The sequence below is a fragment of the Myotis nattereri genome (genome assembly GCF_964212035.1).
Source record: "Myotis nattereri genome assembly, chromosome: 4".
Taxonomy (NCBI): Eukaryota; Metazoa; Chordata; class Mammalia; order Chiroptera; family Vespertilionidae; genus Myotis; species Myotis nattereri.
In genome coordinates this window covers 81,500,831-81,511,978 of record NC_138079.1, presented here as the reverse complement: position 1 = coordinate 81,511,978, position 11,148 = coordinate 81,500,831, and the positions used below count along the sequence as shown (strand labels likewise).

The 11,148-nt window shown below is 58.4% G+C and overlaps 1 protein-coding gene across 4 annotated transcripts in view; it reads right to left on the bottom strand.

Annotated features, from left to right (window-relative positions):
• Window positions 1–708: 708 nt before the first annotated feature.
• Window positions 709–11,148, bottom strand: part of CUX1 (cut like homeobox 1) — a gene marked incomplete at its 5' end in the record, with an annotated part of 366,038 nt that continues 355,598 nt past the window's right edge. For all 4 annotated transcript variants that reach the window (XM_081089614.1, XM_081089615.1, XM_081089613.1 and 1 more), the window contains 9 exons: window positions 709–1,487; window positions 1,731–1,795; window positions 2,478–2,558; window positions 3,195–3,251; window positions 3,803–3,886; window positions 5,057–5,173; window positions 7,711–7,823; window positions 8,536–8,602; window positions 9,220–9,347. In XM_081089614.1, the coding sequence (XP_080945740.1) occupies window positions 1,418–1,487; window positions 1,731–1,795; window positions 2,478–2,558; window positions 3,195–3,251; window positions 3,803–3,886; window positions 5,057–5,173; window positions 7,711–7,823; window positions 8,536–8,602; window positions 9,220–9,347 (782 nt within the window). In that variant the 3' untranslated portion in view covers window positions 709–1,417. The remainder of the gene's footprint in view (window positions 1,488–1,730; window positions 1,796–2,477; window positions 2,559–3,194; window positions 3,252–3,802; window positions 3,887–5,056; window positions 5,174–7,710; window positions 7,824–8,535; window positions 8,603–9,219; window positions 9,348–11,148) is intronic.

Genomic DNA, 11,148 nt, shown 5'->3' with positions numbered 1-11,148 from the left:
CTTGGCGGGCATGGGCTCCACAGTGTGTGGCAAGCAGACCCCAAGGGAAAGGGACAGGGAGAGACATGAAGTGACACGAGAGCAGGGCTCCAGGGCACACAGAAGGATGCAGGGGTTCCCCAGGAGCTGATGTCACACATCCAACACACGTCACACATTCAACCACAGACATTCAACCACAGTCTGATTTTCTGTTTGTTTTTTGTTAATCCTCACCACAGGATATTTTTTCCATTGCTTTTTTTTAGAGAGAGTGGAAGGGAGGGAGGGGGAGAGAGGAGAGAAAGAGAGAGAGAGAGAGAGAGAGAGAGAGAGAGAGCGAGAGAGATATCACTTGGTTGCCTCCTGCATGCACCCTGACAGGGGCTAGGGATTGAACCTGCAACCCAGTTACATGCCCTTGACCGGGAATCAAACCGGAGACTCTTCAGTGTGGGAGTTGACATTCTAACTACTGGACCACACCCACCAACGCCTTGGGTTTTTTTTAGTTTTTTTTTTTTTTTTTTTAAAGGAATGGATTTCTCTTTTTGATTGGGTTACTGGTCTGCTCAAGAGAACTCAGACACTGTGGGTTTGGGTTTCAGCAAAGCTCTGAACCAAGTCATGGAATTCCTGGGCAGACAAGGGGAGAGACCTGTGTGTCAGGGGCAGTGCCAGACCCCACCAGACTCTCATATCCCCAGTCACAGGGCACGGGCACCAGTGTGGCTGCAACCATATGTTTATTCAAAGCTGGACACGCAAGTGCAAATTTAACAGGCAGATCTGTCAGTGGCCCAAGTGGCCATGCTACGATGTTCTGCTTGGCCAAGAAGCACCTGGGCCCGTCAGACCAGTCCTTGGGTCTGAAGAGCCCCTGGCATGGGGTGTGCTCACTGCAGACTCCTCACCTAGAAGCCAGAATACCTGCTAAATAATAAAGCAAAAATCATGGTGGGTCTGGGGGTGGGGTAGAGTGTGACCAAAGTGGGCTGGGGGGATGGACTCAAAGACTCCTGGCCTGTAAGGAAGGGTCCCCTACATCTTGGGAGGTGGTGATGGGTCCCAGGGGATCCCAACTGGTTTAACCATGGCCAGAAACAGTGGAACACAGTGTCACAGCATCCCTGCTACCAGGGCTAGAGGTCAAGCTCTGGGCAGGGCCGAGGCCAGATCACTGCCTGAGATGGGGCTGAGAGACCCACGTGGCTCAGCCTGGCTGGGCCATGGGACTTTCTGGACCGAGGAGGCCTGAAGTGGCTGAGACATCATTTTAAGGGAGCCCAAGGGGACTAGGACCTCTGGTACTGCTGGTGGAGGGCAAGGGCAGTTTCCAAGGGGGAATTTCTAGGGAAGCTTAGTCATTAGAAGCAGCTGAATAAGCAGGGGTGGGGAATGCAATCATCGCTGTTGTGAGTGGGGAGGCCCCGAGACATCACTGCCACAAGTCACCGGCCGCTGCCCCGTTGTCATTCTCGTGGAACTTGTGCAGGTGATCGGCAAACCTGTGGGACACAGAAACCTCTGCTGTGGCTGAGTGTAAAAAGGAGAGAAGTGTGTGTGTGTGTGTGTGTGTGTGTGTGTGCGCACGCACGCGTGCGGTGGGTGGGAGGGGAAGGCTTAGAAATCTCCAGGGTTGTGCACCATGTGATGGGGTGGGGGATGAGGGCAGCAGGCATATTGGAGGGCTGTGAGGTGAACCAGAGTGGGGGGCCGTGGGGGAGAGAGGGGGCTCAGGGCATCCTCACTTCTTGGCGCAGAAGGTGGTGCAGTCCCTCTCCACGCTCTCGCTCCACGCCAGCTTGTAGAGAACCTGGCCAGGCGGAGACACCATGAGCTGCCCGTCCTGCCTCACAGGCACTCCTGCAGCCACCTCCAGCCCTGGGACAGTTCTCAGGGCGCAGACCCCAGGCTGTGGGCCTTAGAGATGCTTCTGTGCCCGCCTGTTTCCAAGATGGTCAGACAGGCCTGGACCTGGAAGCATCATCCCTAACATGCTGGGTGTACCCCTGCCGGGCCCTGGGTCCGAGCGGACTTCAGACAGGGGCCACTGGACTGTGGCCTCACTGGGGGTGGGATCTGAGGCCGGAGCCCTCCGTGGGCGCACCCCACATTCTCCTCTTCCCGGACAGTGGACATGCAGGCATCACGAGGCCTCTGTGCTGTGCCACTAACAGACGTCCCTTCTGTGTGCAGCCCACCTGGCTGACCCTTAGTAGAGTTAGTAAGACCCCCTTTCCTGCCTTCCTCAGACTCCCACGGCAGCCCTTCCCTTCACCAAGCCCGTCCAGGACTGGGCCCCGGATGGAGCCGCCAGGCCTCTCCCCGAGGGCCCAGTGGGTGGGCTTGTCACCCCCAGGCTGGGCTGAGGCCCTTGAAGGGGAGAGAAGTGGCCAAGAGCAGATGGTGGGGCTTGGGGACGGCCTGGGTCCCTCCTGCCCTGGAGGTGAAGGGAGCATGATGAATGCAGCCCTGACCACCGCTTCGGCACCCACCAGGAAGACCAAGCAATGCAGGAACAGTGTGTAGAAGAAGCCGATGGTGCGCGCCATCTTGTTGGAGAGAACCAGCCGCCCCTGAGGAGAAAGCAAGGTGTGGAGGGGAGTGGGACAGGCCTCACCCACTCCTGCAGGGCTGCCCTGGCTCCTGCAGGGTAGGCCCCGGGGCAGCAAGGGGAAGGAAGGGCAGGTAGTTGGCTCCTGTTCCACTGCACAGGCCAGGAATCGGCCACAGGAATCCTAAAGAATGGCATCCCTGGGCCCTAACCGGTTTGGCTCAGTGGATAGAGCGTCGGCCTGCGGACTGAAGGGTCCCGGGTTCGATTCCGGCCAAGGGCATGTACCTCGGTTGCAGGCACATCCCCAGTAGGGAGTGTGCAGAAGGCAGCTGATCTATGTTTCTCTCCCATCGATGTTTCTAACTCTCTATCCCTCTCCCTTCCTCTCTGTAAAAAATCAATAAAATATATTAAAAAAAAAAAAAAAAAGAATGGCATCCCTGGCAGCAGGATTCCCGAATCCACCACGAGAAGAGCTGTCCCAGAGAGGGGAGGGGACCGTGTTCTGGGTCACACAGCCACTCTTGGGAGGGCCTGGGAGGGGTCAGTGAGGTCCTGGAGGCCTCTCCAGACTGGATGGCAGGTGATGAGGTGGCCTGTCAGGGTTGGTGTCTCTGGCGGCCCAGAACAGGTGGGCACCCAGGAGGGGACTCACCATGCTGAGGGTAGCCTTGTCCCAGGGGCTCAGGCTCAGGTACTTCCGCTGCCGCTCCTGAAGTGGGAGGGATAATGAGAGGGCCCCAGAGGACCCCACCGGCCGAGCTCACTGCAGAAAGGGACCCTGCCCTGCTGCTCCTGCAGAATGCCAGGGGCCGCCCCGGTGCCCAGTCCTATTCTGCGTGATGCCCTCCCAGGGACAGCTGTCTCCTGCTCTCTGTGGTGGCCCATTCTGCCTATGGGAGTCTCTAAGGGCAGGACTTCTATGGCCTGGGAGGTGGGGGAGGGAGTTACATAGACTGGGGGGCGGGGTATACTACAGGTCACCTGACACTGGGAGCTCTTCGCCTGTCTGCCTGCCCCCCACCCCCGAGTGTACACGTGGGGTTAATCCAGTCACTGTCACACTCTCACAGAGCCGTCAGGTAGGTGTTCTGGGTGCTTTGGGCCCATCCAGGATGGACCCTGGGCCTCCATGGCACCCAAGTGGGCGTGCAGGGGGCCTGGTGGCTGGTGGAGAGGGGAGTAAGGGAGGGCTGAGGCCAGGTGAGGGTGGGTTCTCCAGACGTCCCTGCCCTGCCTGGCCCTGAGGCCAGGCTCACACACCCGCTTGCTGAAGGAGGAGAAGGGGTCCAGGCGCTCCTCGTACTGGGACGAGTACCGCAGCTCCGTGTCATCGCTGCCACCGCCCTGTGTGGGGAGAAAGGAGACCCAGTCATGGGGGCCAACAGGAAGGCCTGGGCTGCGGGAAGGCTGGCAGGGTCACAAGGAGCCTCAGCAGTGCAGCGAGGGTGGGGAGGGGGCCCACAGTGACGGTGAGAATGTGGCTGGTGCCACGGGACCCGGGGCGCTGCCCAGGGCCGGGGGTCCCCCATGAGCTCAGGGCCTCTGTGCCTCAGGGCAGGTATGGGGACGAAGGCCCAGACAAGGGCTGGAATGTATAAGACAGACAGGGCTGGGCCTCATGCAAGGAGGTGGGTTTAGAAGGTGTTCGCTGGGAGTGTGGGGTGGCTGTGGGGAGCAGGCAGACACCCCAGCCAGCCACCAGGTGTGTGTTCCCGGTTTGCACAGAGTCTGGGCGCCCTCTGGTGGCCTGAGAACAGCTCCAAGGTGGAATGGGTGGCTCGGGCTGAGGGTCATGTCTCAGGGAGGCCCCCATCATAAGTGTCACCGCCCATTCTGCTTCTCCACGGTCACAGAAGGGTTTCCTCGCACGAGGTGGTCCAGCAGCAGCCCTCCTGGGCCCAGAACCAAGTGAGTAGGTTTCCACTCTGTTCTCTCTCTCTTTTTGTTAATCCTCACCTGAGGGTATTTTTCCATTGATATTTAAAGAAAGTGGAAGGACAGGAGGAGAGGGGACAGAGAAAGAATGAGACACACACACACACACACACACACACACACACACACACACACACACCGATTGGATGCCTCCTGCATACATACCAACCAGGCTGGGCGTTGAACCTGCAACCCAGGTATGTTCCCTTGACCAGACCCTTTGGTGCCGGGCTGACACCGTAACCACACAGAACACTTGCCAAGGTCCGCTCTGAGCTCTGGATTGTTTTTTGGGGGATGTTGGGCCAAATTCTGGTATGGTTTTAAACAAATGTAAGTTTGTGTTCCCTGCCTCTTGCTGTACCTCACCACCTCCTGGATGGATCTGATGCATGAGCCTCCACTAGGGCCCTGTGGGGGGCTCTCCCCAGCTTAGGGAGGACAGCTGGCAGGCAGAGGGGGCCAGATAGCCCAGTGCTGCCCAGCAGGCCACTGCCCCGCCCCTCCTGCCTCGGAGTGCCCGCACTGCCGCTCTCCCTGCCTGCTACACCTGGGGTTGAAACTGGGGAGGGCACTTACCCGGCCAGAGTAGTTCTGCAGGAACTTGATTTTCTCGAAGAGCTTGATGTTGTCGGCGCGCAGGCTGTCCAGCTCGCTCTGCAGGGCTTGGATGGTGTGCTGGGCCATGCGGTGCTCCTGTGGGCAGGCAGGTGGTGGGTGGGCAGCAGGGCCAGTGGGGGAGGGGTGGCGGGAGAGGCCCCCAGGCTGGCACAGCTACTGCTCCGCTACCTGCAGCCTCTTCTTTGACCTACTAAGACCGACCCTCCTCGGGCTCTGGGAAGTGCCCCTTTTCCTCCTGTGACCTCGCCTCAGGCAGAAGTCACAGTTCTTGAGTCAGGTTTCATCATGTTTTATTTGTTTATGGTATTATCAGCCTTTAAAAACTACCATCAAGACATAATTCATATAACATAAACATCACCCTTTTAAAGTTTACAATTCAGTTTTTAAAAAAATCTTCACAATTCTATCCCCACTAATTCCAGAGCATCTTATCACCCCAATAACCTGTCTGTAGTCACTCCCCATTCCCTTTCCCCCCTATCCCTCCGACAGCCACTAATCTACTTTCTGTCTCAATGGACTTGCCTATTCTGGACATTTCATGTAAACGGAATCCTATACTATGTGATTTTAATGTCTGCCAATCTAGGGGCAAGGTGAAATGGGACCTCATTTTTCAGTTTTATTCAAATGCTTAAGTAGGTGTTTTCTTCACATTGTTAACAATTCAAACACCACTAAGAAGGACATGGTAGTAAACACAGAATTACCAAACGACCCAGCAATTCCACTTCTGGGGGTACACCCCAAAGAATTGAAAGCAGAGACTCGAGAGCTATTTGCACACCACACTCTTAGCAGCATTATTCACAGTCGCCAAAGATGGGTGACCCAGGTGCTCATCAACAGATGAATGGATGCACAAATGTGGTCTATCCATACAAAGGAATAGGATCCAGACATAAAAAAGAAGGCAATTCTGGCACATGCTACAACACGGAGGAAGCTTGAGGACATGATGCTTAGTGAAATAAGCCAGTCACAAAGAACAGACACTGGATGATTCTGCTCACATGCGGTGCTTGGAAGTCATTCACAGAAAGAGAGTAGAATGGGGCTTGGCGGGGTGGGGATGGGGAGTTAGTGCTTAATGGGTACAGAGTTTCAGACTGGGAAGATGAAGAGTCCTAGAGATGGATGGTGGTGAGTGTATTTAATGCCACTGAACTGTACAGTTAAAAATGGTTAAGATGGTAAATTTTGTTGTGTGTGTTTTGCCATAAGTTTTTAAAAAGTACATGATAAAAAGTCTAGATTTTCAAAGCAAAAGGTAGAATACTTAACACTTACTTTTTCTCTCCCATGTAATTTATTTTGAAGGCCTTCTTTTGAGGGCTGCATAGCATCCCACAGTGTGGCTGTCCCAGTCCCTGAGGGGCATGTGGGTGCTCCCAGTCCACTGCCCGTGCAGGCAGCGGTGAGGGGAGCCTCCCTGACATCCTTCCTTTGAAGCCTCATGAGCCTGGATCACAGAGGGTCTCATTGGATCTGGCCCACTCTCGTCACTGGACCAGCACTGGGCCTGGCCTGCAGTGGGTGCTCAGTGAATGTCTGCCCTCCCTGGTCTGAGCCTGGAAACCGGGGGAACTGTGGGTTTGGAGAGGAAGGGTCCAGACATTCCAGCATCAAGTGGCTCTCTGAAAAGGCTCATATTCTTTCTTGAAGAGCGATCAGGGGGGCTTGGCTCTATGGGATGGGGAGTGGGGTTTGCAGAGTCCCCAGAGCCAGGATGGTGCCACCTTGAGTGCTCCCCTGGTCTGACACTGGGTCCTCTACACTCTGGATCCAGTATCTACTCCCTCTGTGGGGACATCCTGGAGGCTTTAAAAGAAACAGCGTGCCCCTGCATCTTTTACTCCGTCCTCACTCTCTCGGGTTCTGCTCCCTACTCTTCCAAGACCACAGCTCTCCTGCTGGCGCTACCGTCAGCATCCACGTGTCAACAGTGCGCACGTGGAGGCACCTCACATCAAAGGCCCAGAGGCAACGGACCAGTCACCTTTGCTGACTGCCCCTTCCTCATGGTGCTCCTCCAGGAAGGCCACCAGCCAGGTGCTTAGCAGCCAGTCGGCTCTCAGACCTCACAGAGCACCTCGACATCCCTAGACCGTGCGTCTGTATCGGTCTCAAAGAGCCTCCTCTCTCCAGCCTCCCCTGCTTCTCCAAGTCTCCCATCTGATTTACAAGTTTCTTCTTGGATGACGGTGACCACTCCCCAGCCTTCTGTCTGAATTAGCTGCCCAAGCGATCCTTCTGACCCTCCAGCCTTTGCTCTCCTGCTGAAATTCTTTGCTGGTGCTCCAACCTGGCTGTGGGACACTCGCCTGGCAGCTCTGTTCTCACAGGAGCCCTGCAATGACCTGCACTCCCTTCTGGCATACTGTCCCCGTGTCTCTGCTGACGTAATCTCCTCTACCTTGGGTGTCTGATTCCTCTTTCAAAGCCCAGCATGGCACGACCTCCTCTAGGAAGCCCTCCTTGACTGCACAGAGCAAATCTAATCCCTCTGCAATTTGGGGTCTGCGACACATCTTTCTCCCCCAAGTCTGAGTGTCCCCCACTGTGTCCTCAGGTCCAAGGAGTGTAGGGCAGGGAAGCATGTGACTCACAGCCTCCAGCTCCTGGTTCCGGGTCCGGAAACGCTCCCTCTGGCTGGAGATGATGGACAGCAGTGAGTCTACCTGGCCCTCGGGGAGGGTGCCGCTGGCTGGTGCCGTGGGTCCTAGGAAGGAGGGGAGAGTGGCTTGGGGCGGAAGGAGTCAGAGCCTAGTAGTGGGCCCTCAGGTTGGGTGGTCGCAGCCGCGAGGGAGCTCTGGCCAAGTGCCATGGGTGGAAGGCACAGGGTGTCTAAGCACAAGGTGACGAGAGGTCGGGGAAGGGTGGCCTGGGGAACGGGGAGGGGTATGACATGAGGATAGGGGCCCTGGGAGGGGAGTCTGCCACAGTCTGAAGGCCAGGCCCCACCCCATTACTCTGCACTTGGATCCAAGACCCCTACATCTGTCGGACTCCAGCTCCAGGGGAAGCGAAGGGCCACTGATCTCGCTGGAGCCAGGAGTATCCCCTCGCAGGTTCTGGCCTCCACACTGGAGAAGGCCACCTCTCCATCCGCGCTGGGAGCTCTCTGGCTGCATTTCCACGCCAAGGCCTCCCTGGGGAGCTGACCACCACCCGCCAGCCCTCTACAGGCCACTGGCAGGGCCACAGGGGTCAAGACCTCAAGGGGGCATGTCAGACTAAGGCCTACAAGGGCAAGTGGGGAGCTCACCCCTCCTTAATGTTGCTGCTGCATTGTTGGGATGGGGGCCCTGACTTTCTCTGGGGGAGGGGGCATGCTCTTTGGAACCAGGGCTCTGGCTGCATCATTTCTTCTCCCTTCCCTGCTCCCCACTGGCCGATGGCTGCCCTGGGGGGTCAGGTCGGCCCCTCCTCACCATAGAACAGGGCGGTGGCCTCCTTGATGGGCTCTGGGATCTTCTCCAGGCCGCGCTCGGCTGCACCCTGCAGGTGGGAGGAGAGGTGGGGAGGTACCTTCACATGCGGCATTGAACAGTCCTTCAAGTGGCAAGCACATGGGGGCAAGGAGCAGTGGGGTGGACTGGCGGCAGGGGCAGGTACAGTGGCCACGGGAGGGCCGGGAGAGGCCACCTCTCATGGGCCACGAAAAAGAAGGCAGGGCCCCCGAGCTTACCCCAGAAGCTGGAGCAGGGCAGGGCTCTCACCTGGCCACTCAGCCCTCATGGCCAACAGTGGCTGGCGTCCCTGGTCCTGCCAGCCAGTCTGCTGTGTGCCCTGGGCCAGCCCGGCTTCTCCTGAGCCCCATTTCTTCATTTATAAAATGAGGGGGTCATGTGATGACCTCCAAGGGCCCTTGGGCTCCAGCCTCCCATGATCGTTGGGCCTCAGCCCTCTTGTGGTGAGATGGGTGGGTAAAGCCTGGCCTTGCTCCTGCCCAGAGCTCCCAGGGCAGAGGTCCACGCCAGTGCCTGAAGGGTGCTTGTGCCAGTTGCAGGAGGCCTGCCTCTGTCCGAATTGGGCCTCCAGGTGAAGTGAGCAGGCAAAACCCAGAGAGAGAGCCCTTAGTGGGTGGTGAGGGGGCGGGGGCAGAGGGGGCTCACCTCGGCATCTGGCCGCTGGATGGACTGGACGGTGCTGAGATCCTGCTCCAGGCGGGCAATCAGCTCCCTCTGCTCAGTCACCACGGCCACGGCCTCGGTGACGTGGACCTGCAGCTCTGCACAGCGCCCTGTAGCCAAAGGAAGACACGGCCATCAGAGGGAGCCTGGTGGGACCCGGGGTGCCTGTCCCCTCCCTGCCGCTCCAACCACCAGGCCATAAGCAGGACCTCCTGGGGCCACAGCGGAGTGCTGGCTGCTCCCTCCCCACCTTCTTCTGCCTGAAGGACTGCCATCGGAGCAGCCAGCAGGGTCAGGGGCACTCCTGGCCCCAAGAGCTCTCTGTGCTCATGAAACCCCCGGGGAAGGGAAGGAGTCCAGGTCCAGGACTTGGGAAACACGGTCCACCCTGGCTCTGCCATGACCAGCTGGGTGAGCCTGGCCACCCCCGCCCCTGCCTGTCAAGCAGGGCACGGGGGCTGAACACAAGGAGCCCCAAGTTTCTTCCAGAGGCCTCGGGGGTAGCAGTGGTGGAGAAAGGTACTGACGTGCAGTGTGGGGTGGGCAGGCCTCCCTCAGACCAAGTAAGGGCCGGGGAGTGAGCGGACACCAGTAGCCCCTCACCCAACAGGCTCCAGCACAGTGGTGGGGATGGGGGCGGGGGGGGGGGGGGGACCCAGGAATCCCTGTCCCTTTCTCCTCCATCCAAGTGTGCAGTGTCTTTCCCACCAGGCAAACCCACGTCCCTGCCCTTTTGGGAGTGGGAGATGTGGGGGTGCTCTCCCAGCCCAGGCCCCGTGGGAGCCTTCGGCAGCCGCTGGCAGGGCGGACAGTGGTGGCTTGGAAGCCAGGCAGACCCAAGTTTGAGTTCTGGCCCTTCTTCCGGTTGGCTGTGTGACTCTGGGCAGTTGAGCCACCTGGTCTGGGCCTCATCTGTAAAATGGTGACAACAAACCTTCCCAGAGAGGGAGGCCCAAGCCCGGAGGCACACGGTGCTCTCCTCTGGAAGGACTGCATGGCCACCAGGGGGCACTGTGGTCTCAGAAATGCCCAAAGGCCCCAGGCTATGCAATACCAGCAGGGCCCCTGTGCCTTCCAGGTGGACTGGCCCTTTACTGTGAATCCTGCTGACCAGCTGGCCAAACCAGGCCAGGGCAGGGGCCGGGGCCGGGGCAGTCAGCTTCACCCCCACCTGCTCCATCTCCTAGGTGACCGCTGCATGCCAAACCCTTTACACACCTCACCACAGTCCAGGCAGTCAGAACAGATGAACGGAGGCTTCCCAGCCTGAGACCAACCCCCAGGGTGTCCGCCATGGCTATGTCTAAGCCCTTCCCCACATGGGGCAAGGCCCAAATGGTTCAGATCCTGAATAGATTTCTTCCTTTAGACACCACTGAGCACCTCTTTGTACCTGGCAGGTCAGCGGTGGTGGCGGAAGTGCGTGTCCAAGGTGGGGCTGGGGGAAGAGACTGGACCCGAGGCAGGGCCAAGTTGAAGAGGGAGGCCTGTGGGTGTCAGGTTGGGAGCGTGTAGGGCCTACGAGAGCTTTAAGCAGACCCCACGGGCAAGAGGCCCAGAGGGACCCCCAATGCCATGACCCACTGGCCTGGAGGTGCGGTCCTGTGGTCTCAGACCTGCAGGATGGGACTGGAGAGCAGCGTCACCTTGCTGCGCCACACGTGCTTAGGAGGCGAGGTGGACAGAAGTCGTGGTGAGATGGGGGAGAGGAACCGAGAGAGGGAACGTTCCGGCCACGGCGAATCCATAAGGACAGCCACATCAGGAGCACATCCAAAGTGGTGTTGCGATGACCGTGGCGGTGGGCACACAGACCCCAGCACGAATGGAGGTGTGGAGCCCAGAGAAGGCTAGGTGAGGAGCATCTCATTTTCAGGGATGAGGGCCCGGGGCGCAGAAGAGACAGGGCAG